The sequence below is a fragment of the Mirounga leonina genome, unplaced genomic scaffold, assembly GCF_011800145.1.
Source record: "Mirounga leonina isolate KUSES-001 unplaced genomic scaffold, KU_Mleo_1.0 Mir_166, whole genome shotgun sequence".
Taxonomy (NCBI): Eukaryota; Metazoa; Chordata; class Mammalia; order Carnivora; family Phocidae; genus Mirounga; species Mirounga leonina.
Window position 1 is genome coordinate 38,166,607 of NW_023270418.1, and position 15,505 is coordinate 38,182,111.

At 59.7% G+C, this 15,505-nt stretch overlaps 3 protein-coding genes across 5 annotated transcripts; 1 reads left to right on the top strand and 2 right to left on the bottom strand.

Moving 5' to 3' along the window:
• Positions 1 to 668: 668 nt before the first annotated feature.
• On the top strand, positions 669 to 4,818 carry BET1L (Bet1 golgi vesicular membrane trafficking protein like). Of its 2 annotated transcripts, XM_035013693.1 has the most exons (4): positions 669 to 800; positions 1,878 to 1,969; positions 2,249 to 2,305; positions 2,451 to 4,818. In XM_035013693.1, exons 1-4 carry the CDS (start codon positions 782 to 784, stop codon positions 2,616 to 2,618), a joined length of 336 nt encoding a protein of 111 aa, XP_034869584.1. In that variant the 5' UTR covers positions 669 to 781; the 3' UTR covers positions 2,619 to 4,818. The 2 variants fall into 2 exon arrangements, with proteins under 2 accessions (XP_034869584.1, XP_034869583.1); XM_035013692.1 differs by lacking the exon at positions 669 to 800 and having other exon boundaries at positions 848 to 1,969.
• A 1,408-nt stretch (positions 4,819 to 6,226) lies between these two features.
• On the bottom strand, positions 6,227 to 9,510 carry ODF3 (outer dense fiber of sperm tails 3). Of its 2 annotated transcripts, XM_035012415.1 has the most exons (6): positions 9,402 to 9,510; positions 8,699 to 8,899; positions 8,163 to 8,264; positions 7,849 to 7,970; positions 6,921 to 7,061; positions 6,227 to 6,316 (listed from the first exon to the last, which is right to left on the bottom strand). In XM_035012415.1, the coding sequence occupies exons 1-6, from the start codon at positions 9,508 to 9,510 to the stop codon at positions 6,227 to 6,229; spliced, it is 765 nt and encodes a 254-aa protein (XP_034868306.1). The 2 variants fall into 2 exon arrangements, with proteins under 2 accessions (XP_034868306.1, XP_034868307.1); XM_035012416.1 differs by lacking the exon at positions 6,921 to 7,061.
• A 1,536-nt stretch (positions 9,511 to 11,046) lies between these two features.
• Positions 11,047 to 12,625, bottom strand: SCGB1C1 (secretoglobin family 1C member 1). The gene is made up of 3 exons (XM_035012417.1): positions 12,449 to 12,625; positions 11,618 to 11,817; positions 11,047 to 11,215 (listed from the first exon to the last, which is right to left on the bottom strand). Exons 1-3 carry the CDS (start codon positions 12,501 to 12,503, stop codon positions 11,183 to 11,185), a joined length of 288 nt encoding a protein of 95 aa, XP_034868308.1. The 5' UTR covers positions 12,504 to 12,625; the 3' UTR covers positions 11,047 to 11,182.
• Between the last annotated feature and the right edge of the window lie 2,880 nt (positions 12,626 to 15,505).

Sequence of the window (15,505 nt, forward strand, 5' to 3'; positions counted from 1 at the left end):
GCAAAAGGCGCGGCCAGTGCGAAGATGGGAACGGCCGCGGTGGGAGAAAACAGACATCCTCGGAGCTTAAAGAAAGGGGAGAGTGGGGAAGGGTCAGGATGAAGTCAAGCCTGATCGTGTGTAACCCACATACAGTGTGGCCTGGACTCAGTTTCCTCTTCTGAAAGGCAGAGGTGATGCACGTTCCCGTTTCAGGGTGTTGTCGGAGGACTAGACGACACGCAGCCAGTGCTCCAGTACGCTGGGTCGGTATGCACGGTGCATCAAGCCTTTGTTGAACGTCCCCTCCCATTCCCAGTGCCCAGCTGCGGCGGCGAGAAGCACTGGCTCCTACTGTCCCCGCTACCCCCACACTCCCGCCCCTCGTTCTGGCCACGTTTTCCTTCAGAATGCTTCACCGCTGCATCTTCTGCAGCGCTCGCCCGTTGCAGGCGCCGGTCTCCACCTTGTCCCACAAGCAGTAACTGGGGCCCGTCGCGCCCCCTTCCAGCCTCTCGCGCGGGAGGAGGGGCCTGGGAGCGCTCCCCAGGGAGGACCTGACCCCGCCTTCGGCGCGATTGGCCACTAGAAGTGTCTGTCCTGCCGTCACTGGCAGGGACAGCCCTAACGGCCCGCCCCCTCCCGCCGTCCGGAAGTGAAGCGGACCTCGGACGGAAGTCGGCGGGCCCGAGCGGAAGAGGCGGGGACGGGGGGTCTTCCCTGCGACTGTGCCACGTCTGCCGAGGTTGCGGCCGCGCGGCTGACGGAGGCCGGGGCAGGGGCCGGGGCCGGGCCGGGCGCGATGGCGGACTGGGCTCGGGGTGAGCGCGAGGGAGCGAGCCGGATGGCGGCGCGGCCGGCCGTCGCCGACGGGGCTGCCCGCAGGAGACGCTGCCGGGGGGCGGAGCCGCGCCGCCCGCGCCAGGGCGGGGTCGCGGGGGCCCTCCGAGGTCGTTCTGCCTGGGGCCTCCGGCGGTCCACAGATCCCGGAAGCTAGCGCTGGGGGAGGGGGCTTTACGTCCTCTGAGAGCCCCTGTTCTCACCCGGGAGGTGGGGTGCTGATGCCGGTGTCGCTGGGCTCTTCTGACTTAAGGAATGAACGAACGTGAAGTGGTTGGTAGGATGTTAACATCCCTTCCTTTGGGGTGTGTACCCATCAGTGATTCGTAGAGCTGTGCCCCGGTTGGATCCGTCCCGTTGAGGCGTCCGGCCCGCGGGGGGAGGTGGTTCTGACCCACCTGATGTCACAGAAATTCGGAATCACCTGGCTTAGTGCTAGTCACGTGTCAGGTCTCAGCATGGATCGTGCTCTGGGGGCCGTATAAGGTGTAGGGTGCAGAGGTGAGCAGACCTAGATCGACCTCAGCCCCTATTTTTGGGTGTTGCGGAACTCTGCTCAGTTGTTTCCTCCTTGGTTACGTGTCAGCTGTTCAGGACCCAGTTCACGGGTCGTCCCTGCAGGGGCCTTTTTGTCCCCCCTCCTCCCCCGTGCTCTTCCTAAATCGTATGTCCCTACCAGAATTAATTGTTTTTCTGAGGACAGGTCCCATGTATCCTGATGATATCTGTGGAGGGACCTTACAGGTTCTATCACAATATCAGAAAGTGCTGGTAGGACTGAACCCTTTGGGGTGCCTGTCCATTCTGGCTGGCGTATGTTCACAGGACAGGTGCTCACATGGCAAGTGCTCACACAGGCTGTCATGTGTGAAGTCCATGCGGCTGACCCTGGCTTAGGGTTGGACCTGCTTAGCAGACGTGAGCCCAGTCCCCTGAGACTTCCAGCTTGTCCGGATAGAATTGGAGTGAGAGCCCTGAGGCCACAAAGGGCTGATGTGCAGGGATCAAGGGCAGTGCTCACAGGTAGATGCACCCCCTCAGACTCTCCCTTCTCACAGCTCAGAGCCCCGCCGCTGTGGAGGAGATTCTAGACCGGGAGAATAAGCGGATGGCCGACAGCTTGGCTTCCAAGGTCACCAGGCTCAAATCGGTCAGTGGTGGTCCTCCCTTCATCTCTACCTGGCACTCTGGAGTGGGGACCAGAGGGAGGATAGAGGCTGGGAAGGGTTTCAGGTTGTTCCCATCTTCCCTGTCTCATCCATGGCAGCACTGGTGTGTGGGGCCCAGGTGACACCTGGATCTCCTGATCTCTGCTGGTGGCACTATGCCTGGCAGAGTTGTTGGCAGGGTCTGCTGGTCTCCTGGGGGGTCAGGTGCCATCCAGTGTGTGTTCTCTGGCTTGACCTTGCCCCCTCTGTGTCCTGACCAGCTGGCCCTGGACATCGATAGGGACGCAGAAGACCAGAACCGGTACCTGGACAGCATGGTAAGGGTCTGCAGTGTGCGCGGGCATCGCGGTCAGCTCTGCCCCACGCTGCCTGTTGTGCAGGCCCCCGGTGTTGCTTTTGGCACCTGCGTGGCAGTCGTGGAAGTGCTGCCCCTGTGTGACCTTGGTGGGATTCCTCCCTCAGGACTCGGATTTCACAAGCATGACAGGCCTGCTCACAGGGAGCGTGAAGCGCTTTTCCACAATGGCGAGGTCTGGGCGAGACAACCGGAAGCTTCTATGTGGTATGGCCGTGGGCCTGATCGTGGCCTTCTTCATTCTCTCCTATCTCCTGTCAAGGGCAAGGACATGAGCCACTAGGAGCTGACTTCTGTGGGGCCTGGGGCAACCAGGGTCTTCCCCTGCCTGGTGTCCTAGGCTCCAGAGGACCTACCTGCAAAATACTCCTTTGAAATGATCGTGGCTTAGGAATTTTCTTCCTCTGTGACTGGCGTTCATGGCTGCCTCTGACCGAGTGAGCTCGTATTGGCTGGTCCCGTGTGTGTAAGGGTCTCTTTCCCTTGGGGAAACCAAGGCCCAGGCCCTGTGCTACTCTGGGTACCAGAGGCTCTGGAAATCCTGGACATGGCTACCTGTGGCCAGCAGCCCTTCCCTTGTCCCTTGGGGCTCTGACGTCTCAAGGCTCTGCCCTATCCATGTCTCTGGGTAAGGCCACATCTGATGCCTGAGGTGCCTGGAGCTGACATGGGATGGGGGTTTGGCTGTGAAGTTTGAGCACCATCTCCTCAGCTCGGAGATTGCAGCTACTCTTGGCTAGGGCTGCTGAGTATGGGCAGATGAGCCTCGCCTGCCCTCCAGACCCTCGGGGAAGGGCAGGGTATTGTGGATGAAGAAGTGGACCGCAACCTTGGCTGGAGGCATTGGGCCCTGATCCTTTTGGATCTCACAGTCTTGTATCCAGGAGCAGAAACTCCTATTTTCTCAGGATTCAAGATCTAGCCAACACCAAAGATGTATTTCTGGGAGACCAGACCTCTAGAAGCAGTTCCCTCTGGCGTTTCAGAGTTAGGCGGAATGTGTGTTGGGGAGGCGCCTTCTGTGGGTCAAGACAGGAGGCTTCCCTACAAGGACTCTCTTCATAGGACCCATGGGTCACTTCCTGAGGGTCACCAGGCAGCTTCCCCTCCACCATGTGAGGCCCTTCAACAGTGAGTATTCCCTTACTAAGGGAACTCTTAGTCGTTCCCTCATCCCCAGCCTCTGCAGACTGCTCTCCGTGCCCATCTCTCCCTGGGCCCTCACTGCCCACTTGGCCAGCCCCACGTTCACACAAACCAAAGCACAGGCCCAGCTGGGCCAGCGGCTTCGCACCCCACGGTGAGGTGTCGGCACCCTCATTGTGCATAAATACGTCTTCTGCCAGCCCAGTCACTCCCGCTTACTCCCAGAGGACTGTTGGCTCTGCCCCACACTGTGTGCTGTGCAGGCCCCTGGTGTGACTCACACACACTGACCGCACGTCGGCCGCGGTCTCCAACTCTGGTCACCTCACCGTCAGCACTGCTGCTGTTCCCTGTTCTCCCTTCTGCGTCCCTTGTCTGTCCAGCAGGCCTGGCCCCTCCTCACATGGTCACTGTAGCACTCTTCTTGCGTTGGACCTGCTGGGCTGCTCGGCCTCCTGGAGGAGGGGGAACCTACCTTCCTACTTCTGAGTGCTCTGTTCTGACATGCCCCTACCCCTCCAGAGGCTAGTTTCTCATCCAGGGAGGTCTGCTCACCTGCCTCCCTGTCTGTGGGGCTTTGGTGTTTCCCCTGACTCCTTGACATTCCTTCTCAGGCCCCCATGGTCCTGCTTCCCTCCCCAGTCCCCATGCACTGTGGCTTTGAGTTAGCCATCTCATGTTAAATCTTGTGACGGGGGCATGTCCACTGGTCACCAAGCTTACTAGACCTGTGTAGTGTCTCCGTCTGGTGGCATTGCAGATGGACCCACACCCTGCATCCCCCCTGGGCCTGTGGTGCTGACCTCTTCCTGAGAACATGGCTCAGTTGTGAGAGCTTCACCACACTACGGATTCGATGCAGGCTGGTTTAGATTTTGTGTTTCGGGTAGTCTTGATGAGTGCTTTCTGCTGTTCCCCTGAGACCTCAAGCCGCAATGTTCTCTCCTAAAGCCCCCATCTCTGCCTCCCCGCCTCCACTTCATAGCTCTTTGTGGCCCTTCCAGCTATTTTGGGGTCTGGGTTTTAGTTACTTTTGGTTTACCATTTTGTTTCTCATTGCACTGGGATGGATTCCATGATGGGGGCATGGCAGCTCTGCTGCCGACCTGTCAGAGCCTTTGCCCTCCTCTTGCCCCGCCTCGGGCGCTCAGCACCTACTCCTGTGCGTAAGCGCGGTTTGCTGACGTTGGTCCCTGAAACCACTAAAACAAAAAGGACCTGGGGACCCGACCTGTGCCAAGTGAGGAGACGCTGCCAGGCTTTATCCCACAATTCAAGAACAAGGCATTTAACAATAAAGATTTGGAATAAACAGCTTCATGAAGTAAACAATCTTTGGTGTCGTCATTTTCTTGGGTGCTTGAGGGTTTCATCTGGAGCTGACCCTGGTCCCCAGACTGGCCATGGACGCTGGTGTTCTGGACCCTACTTCCTTTCCCCTCTGGTTCTATCACGTCTCTGCACCCTTCCTCACTTCTCCCTCCCACCCCCGGCGGGTGGTCTCTGTCAAGTTTCTGTAACCACCCCTAAGGGTTAAGTAAATAGACGTGAGGTACGCAGAACACAGCCTCGTGGTCCCAGCTGAGTGAGGGTCAGTGGCCATACTGTACTTCGTACTGCTACAGCTGGTGGGCTTACAGGGATGACCCTCGGGGCCACCCACCCTGCGGGCTTCACAGCAGCCTTTCCCCAGGGCTGAGGTGAAATCCACACTCCACTCTTCAAGGCCTGGCCTTGGACTCCAGGCAGCCTCTGGAAATGCCTGTCTTTGGCCTTACTCAGATGCCCCCTTCCTGGCCCATGTCCTTGTGCTTCCTGTGTGGCCTTTGCTGTTAAGAGATCACCTTAAAAAACTTAGTCACAATTAAAATAATTTATGTCTTATGGTCAGTGTGGTTGGAATTCGAGACCAGCATGGTAGCGACGGCCCTCTGCCTAGAACGGGCCTTGGCTGGCAGACCTGAGCCTGGGGCGGCTGACACCTGAAGGCTTGGTCATGTGCCTGCAGTTGGTGCTGGTGTGCTTACTGCCTGGATGCTGATGCGGCCTCACCAAGTGTTGAGCTCACACCACGGTGGCTGGTGTTGGAATGAGCAAAGGGAGGGGGTTGTCTAGCTCCACAAAGGAGCTGTTTCCTTTGTATGTTGTATGGCCTGGCCTCAGAGGTCATGCAGTATCACCTTACTGAGGGTGGTCACAGGTTCTAGTCCAGATTCAAGGGGAGGGGCACAGACCTCATGGGGGAGAGTCAGTCACACAGGGACGAGACTATGGAAGGGGACGGATGCTGGTGTGACCATTCTTGGAGTGTACAACGGAATGTGAAGTGCAGGGCCCAAGGCGGAGTTAGGCGGGCCGACATGGCAGGGTGTCCAAGGATCCCAAGCCCCCCTCTCTGCTCAGACCCCAGGCCCTGGAAACCAGGATAGGACCCAACCACCTAGGCAGGAGCCCCTTTCTGGGAAAGCTTGATTCTACTGCCAAGACAAACTCATTACTAATGCAATCTGTGATTTATTAAATATCTGGGCACAGCAGGAAATGAGATTAGCAAATGGGAAAGCATCATAGAAAAAATAACTGGCCACAACTGTCCAAACAAGTATGCTCTGCCCTGCAGGGCCAGGCTGGCCACAGCCCAGCTGGTGGAGGTGTCCCGAGCCCACGACCCAGGGCATCTGTTGTGGGAGCATGATGTGCAGAGGCTCTGGGTGACGGGGTAGGGTGGGGGCCAGGGCTATTCTACGTCCACCACCAGGGGTGTCATGTAGTCGGAATGTTTGATGCCAAATGTGACGACGGGGGCGCAGGGCTTGGTCACTGTCACCTGGGAGAGGAGAGGCGGTGAGAAGAGCTGGCACCCCTGCCCCGCCCGACGGGCTCTGCCCTCCCGGGGGCCAGGGCTGCTGACAGTGGCTTCCCCATGCCTCCTGAAGCTGGGCCAGGCTGACAGGCAGCAAGACCACGCTGCCAGGTTAGACACAGAGGCCCGTGTGTGGTGAGTGCCCTACATACTAACTGTCACCGGTTTCTGGGGAGGCAGAACCTGCCAGCTGGGGCAATGGATGTGCCACGAATGCCATGCTAGGGGTGCATGGCCACTGTGACCCTCACAGGCCCTTCCCCACCACACCCACTCTGGGCTTGCTCCCCGGCTACTCCTCTGGCCTGTGCCCGCCCCCCCCCGGCTCTGCCCCTGCCAACCCCACCTCCCTGGGATGTGCCCCCAATAACTGAACCACTCTGGCCCGTGGTCCCTGCTCTCCAGGCTGTGCCCCCCCACCCACTCTGGGTGGTGCCCCTGCTACCCTTCCCCACTGGGTCGTGACCACCCCCACCTCCTCTGGGCCATGTCATCCCCATCCCCACTCCCTCCTCACTGTAACCCCCCACCCCTCACCCCACCCCTCTGGGCCCTGCTCTTCCTAGACCTTCTCAGGACTGTGGGCTCCTGGACCTGGCTTGAGGGTCTTGTCCCCTGGGGGCTCCACCCGGGCTGCCATGGTGTACCGTGGAGCCTTGAACTTCGTCACCTGCACATCCGTTTGGCGGTAGGCTGCAGGACCTGGGGTCTAGGAGGCAAAAGAGGCTCAGACAACCTCAGCTGTCAGGGCATGACTCCAAAGGATAGGGGGCCAGCATCGGGCAGTGGATTTCCAGCTTGAGCCACTGTGTGTCTGTGTGTCAGGGGTCCCTTTTGTCCCCAGACAATAGTCGCACTGTGGGGATGACCTTCTCTGTGCGGGACATCGCCCTTCTACAGAAGCCTCGCTCTGGCAATGACACCCAGTGTGTGCCAGTCCCAGGCTTGTCCCTTTGGTGTGTGCTAGAGAGGCCCCTTTCCAGCTGGGACTCTGTCCTGCGGGACTTGATGGCGGTGGGATGGGCGGACAAGGTCAGCGGTGCTGTGACGCCACCTTGGCATTCTCCCCAGGCTCCTCAAGCTCCCGGGCATGTGCCCACCTCAGGGTCTTTGCACTGGCTATTTCTGCAGCTGGAGCCCTCCTGCCCCAAATATCTCACAGCTTTTCTTCTTCTTCCCATCTTCCCGCAGGCCACTTTATCAAAGGCTGCTCCTTGCCCTCCCCGCAGCATTCTATAAAGCCCCTTCCCTGCTCAACCCTCCTCAGCACTGTTGCTGTCTGCATCTTTGTCCATTGTCTGCCCCTCCTCACCCCTAGACTGTAACCTTGTGTGTGTGTGTGGGGGGGTGCAGGGTGGTCCCAGGCATGTGGCAGGCACCCAGACCATGAAGAGCTGACAGGCTTTAGTCTGGTGGCACCAAGGTCTGGGGGAAGGGGCCAGACGGGCCACCTCTGGGGGATGAACAGTGCTGCGCCCTGGCCGGGGGACCCTTGCCTTGTGCAGGTCGTCACTGAAGCTGCCCAGCTTGCTGCGACCCTTGATGGAGAAGGAGGGCTGGGAGGCCTTGCCGACAGTGTGGGGCCCCATTACCACAGGCAACATGTAGGCGGCAGGGCCTGCGGGGTGCATGGGCATTGAGTCTCAGGCTGGACAGAATCCTGCATCCAGAGTCTCAGATGGCTCCTTCCCTGGGGCTTTCCACTTCCAGGAGAGCAGCCATCAGGCTGCCCTGTCTCCCCCACCTCCCCCACCGCCCACGTCAGGATCCCCAACCCGGTCGGATGGTGGCTGTCAGGGCTCCTGCATACCTGGGGTGCTGTCCACTCGAAAGGTCTTGGTCCGGGCAGAAATGGAGTGGCTGGGTGCCGAGTCAAACACGTATTTGGTAGATTTCTCTGGAAAGTAGTCACCTGGCTCGGGAAAGGAGTGGAGGGTGTGCTGGGAGGGAAAGGACCATGCAGACAGGCTGCTGGCCTGCTCAGGGGGTCAAGGAAAACCCCCAACACTGCAGGTCAGGGCTTCCGACCCCAGTACAGATGGTGACTGAGATTGGTCAGGGGGTGTCCAGGGACTGCAGGAATCAGGGGGACAGGTGCAGCTTTGGAGGAGGAAGGGCAGGCTCTGATGTAGGCCTGGTGCAGGGACTCAGGCCAAGAAAAGTTCAGGTCAGAGCTGGGCCTGAGGGTCTCCAAGGCTGCTTTGGGCCTGATGGCGCCCCTTGTGAGGAAAATGAAGGGAATGGAGGCCCAGGATGCCTGTGTTCCCTCACACCCTCACCTTGACAGGACACGCAGTAACTATCAGCAGGGTTGGGCACGGTTGCGGGTGGGCCACAGTCACTTACCAGGGCCAGGGGTCATGATGGTCTTGGTGCGATAGCGCCCCAGGATGGAGTAGGCGGGGCCAAGGTCCCTGCCAGTCCTCAGTATCTTGGGGTTCACACTGTAGCGGGGCCCTGGGGAGCAGTTCTCTGCCAGGAGCATGGGGGCCCCCCGGAAACTGTAGGCTGGTGCACGCAGCTTGGTGGGTGTGTGCTTCACAAAGCCTGTGGGGCAGGGCCTCTGAGCATCCTGGAGCCAGACACCATCCTTCTCCCCACCCTATTGTCCCCAGAGGGGTTCATGGGCTGGGAGTCAGGGATGTGCCCTCAGCCTCCCCAGCCCTATCCCACACACCCACCCCTCAGACCCCCTCCTGACCGTCCCTAGACTCTCCCCAGGCCTGCCCTAGCCTCATTCCAGGCACTCCCCCAGATCCCCCAAATCCTCCCCAGACCCATCCCAGGCACTCCAGGGCCAGCCCATGTACCCCCAGACCCTCTTCAGGCCTCCTCAGTGCCCGCCCCAGGCCCCCCACCCCCCAGACCTTCCTCAGACCCACCCCAGGCCTGCCCCATGCCCTCCCCAGACCCCCATCAGACCCTCTCCAGGTCCTCCCCAGGCTCAGACCAGGCCCCCTCCCCAACCCTCCCCAGGCCCATCCCAAGCCCACCTCAGACCTTGCTCCTGTCCCCACCCCAGTCCCATTCCAGGCTCCCAGGCACTTACCCGTGGTGGGTGGAATCAGGTACTTGGGTCCTGGGCTGCTGTAGAGGGCCATGATGGGCCCCCGGGGGCGATGGGGCCTCCAGGTGCCCACCCATACTTCCTCTGCCATGGCTGGCTCTGTCCATGGACGGGAGGTTGACCAGGTGCTGGGAAGACCCAACTCCTCACCCCATCCCTGCTTTGTCCCCACTGATGGGCAGAACTTCAGGCCACAGTCTCCTCAGTGAGGTCTTGAGCTGGGGCCCAGACTTACGGAACTTCTGCTTGGAGTAGTGGGCTTGCTCTGCCCCCACCAACCCCAAGAGGAGGAGGAGCTCCAGACACTCGTGTACATGCCCAGAAGGGCTGTCTCTTCCAGCCCTCAGAGACCACCCCTCCTTGGCTCTAAGGGGGTTCTGGGCAGGTTTCTCCTACTCAGAGGACCCTAGGCACTACTGGGCAAGGAGCAGTGGGCAAAGGTGGGAAACTTCTTGGCTGAGACTGTGCCATGGGGCGGGGGGTGGGGGGCAGGCCGCTCCAGAGGGGCCCTCACCTCTTTGGTCCGGGAGCTGCGCTCAGAGCAACCTATGGACCAAGCCTCCTCAGAGGCGGTCCCGTCACTCCGGCCTCAGTGCCAGGGAGTTCCCGAAAAAGGGGCATGGAGAGGTAAGCTTCTCCCTCTCTCTCCTCTCCCCAGGGGGCTTGGAGAATTGGGGAGGGGCCCTAGCCGCCAAGCTCTAGAATGTGGCTCTGTGGGACAGCAAGTTCTAGATCACTATGTGTGATGGAGACAATGGCCTCTGCCCAGGGAACCCCCACCCTCACCACGCATGGTTCAGGTCGGGACTTTGCTCCGCTCCTCATTGCAATGGGTGGGGCAGAGGCTCGGAGGGCAGGAAAAGGGACAGCAAGGTTCTGTACTGGACAAGGAAGCCGTGGGGCCCAGAACTGGAGTGGCGGGGGACCGAAAGTTGTGAGGGGCAGAGAAAAACCTAGTCAGCCCTGCCCCCATTGAAGACCACTGATCTGGGGGAACTGAGACACAGGAAGGCTCTAGCAGTTGAGATCCTGGGATCCAAGGTGAGGGTTGGGGAGTTGGGGTGGGGAGCTGATGCTCTCCCGTGGAACCTTTCTCAGACCCTGCTCTCCCTCCTGGGCCACTGCTGGCTGTGCCCACCCCTCAGAGCATGGGTGTCCTCAAGAGCAGGTGCACTCTCTTCTTGACTTTGTCAAGGTTCCTCTTGGGGCTATGGCTCAGGTCTGCATTTCTTCCAGGTAGACTCTTTTCTTGGGTGACTTTGGGGAGATTGCTTTCAACCCCTGGAGCTGTGCCATAGTGTATATTTATTATCTCGGAATGACAGCCTTCAGATGCAGAGCGCCCCCAGCCTGACCTCCCAGTCTTGGCCATGTCCTCTGCCTGGGGCACTTTGTCCCTGCCTGCTCTGAGTCACTGCTCCTGCGCCCCACCACTGCCTCTGCAGGCCTTCCTGTGTCCACCCACCTGCCTGTCTGTCTTGCTCCGTCCACATGGGTATCTGGTGGGTCTGCCCTCTGTGTGGGGCTACTTCTATGTGCATGCTCTGTGGATGTGACCCTGTGTATGTGAATCTCCATGTGCGTGTAGTTGTGCCCTGAGTGTGGGGAGAGAGAGAAGCCAGAACGGGAGCTGCAGGAGGCTTTATTGATTGAACAGTTTTAGGATACATTCACACATGGGGAAGTGGTAATGGGGCGGCGTGGGTCCTGTGGCTGCTTGTGTAGCTGGTCCTGTGGCTGCTTGGAGCCATGACTGGGGTCTGCTAGGCATCATCTTCACTGCCCAGCACTTGCACCTGGAAGGCAGACAGGTGTGGGCCCAGAGGGGTCCTATCCTTGGTGACCAATAACTAGAAAGCCCCATTTCCATTGGGCAGGCAGCTCCAGGCCAGCCCCTGGGGGACAGTAGGCTCTAGCACGTTTCGGCCAGTCCTCTCCTAGCAGCTGGGGAAGTGGTGTGTGCACCTGCGTGGATGTGTGTGTAGGGGAGGCTAAGGGTGCTCTGTGGGGAGTGAGGTCTGGGATATCCACTTCTGCTGACTGCGGCAGGTCGGCTGTCTGTAGGGGTGGTAGGCTGCATTGGGGGGATAATCAGGAGCCATGGCATTTGGTGGAGGGCCAGTAGGCCAGAGCCGTGGGTCCTGCTGCAGCTGCAGGCATTTAGGGAATTGGGTGCCCCCACCCCCCAGCCACAGTACCAGCAGCTTGATCAGCTCCGCCTTGTGCATGGGCTGTAGGCCATCTATGCAGGACTTGAGCTCAGTCAGTGCTGCCTTGGCATCTGCATTGACGTTGTACTTGCCCAGGGGCCCCTCATATAGCTCCTCTGGGGACCCCACCAGCAGCGTTTGCAGGAATTCCATGAAAAACTCACTGCTGTCCTCCCCGGTGGCCAGCCCTGTGTGGTGGGAGCGGGATGACACCAGGACAGGAGGATTGCATTCCAGCCCATGACCCCGGACTTCCCAGCACTCCAGCCTCGGCATCCAGACCTTCTGCATCAACTCCCATCTCACCTGCCCCTCACCTCCCATCGTGCCTGCACGATGATTACCCAGCCTCTCCTCCCCCAGATCTTCCTCCCTAACACCACCCAACACTACCGGCCCACAGACTCCTCCTGTCACCCGGAACCCCCCTCCCTCCCTCCACTCTGGGTTTCCTGGCATCTCTAGGGCAGGAGTCAGACCCCTAAAGAAGCTGGAATTTCCCCTCCATGCGAGGCTGGCTGACATGGGGCTTGGAGGGTTGGGCTCAGGCTGGGCTGGGTTGGTGACATCGGGCTTGGTGACGCTAGGGCTGGGGCAGAGGTTGGGGCTGGGCTGGGTGGGGGTGGGGCTGGGTGGGGACTGGGGTCGGCGGGGGCGTCAGGGTCGTTGCCCACATCTGTGTTCTGTGGTGGAGGCCAGTCGGCACCTCACCGGCTGCCGCCCATCACTGTGAGGGGCCTAGTGCCTGGGTTTTCAGCTCCCCAGGTCCCCATCCATCCCCCAAACAGGGACCCTGCTGAGAGAAGCACACAGACTCACCGCAGGAGCAGAGCAGGGTGAGGGCCCCCAGTAGGAGGGTGCTGCTCCCCTTCATGGCAGATGGCAGAGGTCCCTCAGGAGCTGCCCTGGCGGGCTTTATGCCTCAGAGGTGGCGCCCGGCCTGGGGGCGGGGCCCACCTGCCCATCAAGACCTTGGCAGGGAGAGCATAGGTTGGGCAGTGGGGGGTGGGGGGTGAGGGGTGTGTCCTCACCCCAGGCTCCCGGGGTGGGGGGGGGGGGCAAGCAGCAAGAGGCTTGGGGCACTGTGTGAGGGGTGGTCTGCACATGGTTTTGGGTTGAGTGGACGTGGGAGAGGGTGAGATGTGAGGTCGGTGGGGAAGAACAGTGGGGGCCAGGACGCCACCGGCCTCTGGCCATGCCTGCTTTGTGGCTGAGAGTGGTAGGCTCTGGGGTTGGGCTCAGGCCTTTCTTTTGTGGGGGGATCCTCCCTCTGCTCAACATGCCTGAGGGTCTCCACTGGGGCAGGTGTGGGGGCATCCTGGGCCTGTGGATCTGGGTAGTGGAAGATGGGCCCAGTGCTGCAGGAGGCCAAAGTGGACAGAAGGGTCCAGGGGGAGGAGGTGGGCCTCAGAGAGACTGAGGGGCCAGGAGCCAGGCCACCCCTGGGGCCTGGTGGAATTGTCCCACCCCTGCAGGAAGCGAGGAGGGGCCACAGTCTGAGACACAGCTTCCTTCTGTGGCAAGGCCGGCCCCAGGAAGTCTAGGATCTGGGGAAGATGTTAGAATGGAGATAGGGGGCTGAGACACCTGGGTTCCCAACCAGACCTGCCCAGGAGCAGCCATTCCTGTGTGGGACCCGGGCCCTCTTCTGTCCCCTGCTGCCATCTGGTGGCTGAGGGTGTCCTCAGGGTGCTCGTGAGGGCCCAGGGGTTTTAGCCCTTGGCCAGCCCTAGGGGCTCCTCAGTCAGCATCTGGGGACGGTTTCCACCTTCCCCAAACTGCTCTGGCTTGATTACTGTGTTGTCTTTGTCATCCGTTGTCACCCTGTCCCTCACTCGTCTCTAGCTGGCCCTGAGTCTGTCACAGACAGCAGACCCTTGTCCTGTTCTCAACCACTCAGGTGCCTGTTTACAATGAGTATTCTGCAATTCTCTTTGCTAACATGTAGTAAGATCCAGAGATGGTATATCCTGCTCACACACAGAATTCCGAGAATACAGGTCAGAGAATGTGTGCCCAGACCACCTGTAACACAACAGTGTGGCTGCATTAGTGAGACTGTACTTGAGGCCATGTGGAGCCCCTGTCCCCAAAGGCCCCAGGGGTCGTGGGTTCTGGGATGGCCACAGCCTCCCCCTTTGCTCTGATGCACCCATCACCTTCTTTACTTAACTAGAGAACAAAATTAAGTTCTCCATGTGCAAATACATGAGGGCCACCTGGGTGGCTCAGTCGGTTAAGTGTCCGACTCTTGATTTCGGCTCAGGTCACGATCTCAGGGTCATGGGCTTGAGCCCTGGGTCCAGCTCTGCACTGGGCACAGAGTTCGCTTGGGATTCTCTCTCCCTCTGCCCTCCCCCTCCCCCACCGCACTCTCCCACACATGCGCTCTAATCAGTCTTAAGAAAAAAAAGATGCTCTCTTCCCCTCTCACCCACCTCTCGCCTTCAAAAAAAAAAAGATGGCTACACAAATTGTTACGTTAGCTTCAGGAGCGCTCCACAATTCTGTACCGTACTCAGCCCTCCCCACGAGGAGTGTAGCAACCATCTGTCCCCTTACAAATTTACTGCCACGTCACTGACTCATTCCCTATGCTGTGCCCGTCACCATCCTTCACCCATCGGTCTCTGGCCGCCTGTTGCATCACCTGGGCAGATGTCTACAAATGCCAGCCCCAGGCTCAAGTGTAGCTCAGAAGCAGTGTTCCCGGGGGTACGGCCTGGACATCTGGTTGGTCTGAATCCCTTCCGATGATTCCGACAGTCGGGGCTGGCCCTACTGGAGACCAGCCTGCCCAGCTCTTCTTCTCCTCCATTTTCCTGCCATATCTCCAGAGTGCTGTCGCTACTGGAGGTGGACTGGGTGCCCCCTTGGCTGCGTTTGGGTTGTGGCTTTTCTTCTTCTCCAAACCGCAGCCCCTGGAAGTGCAAGCTATTAGCGGTTGCCCTGTAACCCTTCCCAGCACCGTCTGAGACACGCTCTCCAACTACCTCACAGCTGAGGGGTAGAGTCAGGCCTCCCCCGCTGGCGACTCGGGTTACCAATTGTGATGACTTTGCTCGCACATACCCAATCCACCTCAAGTTCTGGCCCCTCCCCCGGCCACCTCACCTGCACCTGCTGCAGTCGGCCACTGCCAGGCCGCGTCCTGGTCTCCGCAGCACCAATGTCTGCACTCCCCCCTTTCTAGTCGGGGGAGCCTCTCATGCCCAGCAGGCACTCAGGGAGCACCCTGGCTGACTGTCACGGTCCCCACGCACTTCCCGGCCCTGGCTTACTGCACCATCGTGACAAGGCACCCCTCCCTTGCTCACAGACGCGCTTCCCGCCCCCTGCCCCCACCCCCAGCACTGGGTGACCCCTGCCCACCCCCTCTCTTCCTCCACCTGCTGCCTCAGCGGATCTCACGTCCAGAACTCACCTTGGGTGCGTCCTTAGTGCTGCTCACGGCCTCCAGGTCTCCAGGGTGGGGGTCCTCACGTCCTTTGAGATGGCTACTTGTCACACTGCCAGTCTCGCCTTACCTTCTGGGCCTCGGCTCTTACTTCACCGAGAAACTGAAGAAATCAGAAGACAAACCACACACAGTCACAACACTACATCCACCAGCGTGCCTTCCTTCACAGGCATATATTTGTGTGTCCTCCTGTTGTGTGAGAGGACCTGTCTGCACACACACACACCAACGGCATGTGTCCCTTCTCCCCAAGGAGGCATTCGCTGCCTCCTCCTGCAACATCCAGGTAGTATCTCTACTGCATCATCCTTATGAGCATATATTCATGCTGTAACATGACCCGACTTCAAGCAAAATACAGCCAAACACAAGTGCCCCTTGACACGGTGATGGAGGCCTGCCCTTGGCTCTCCAGA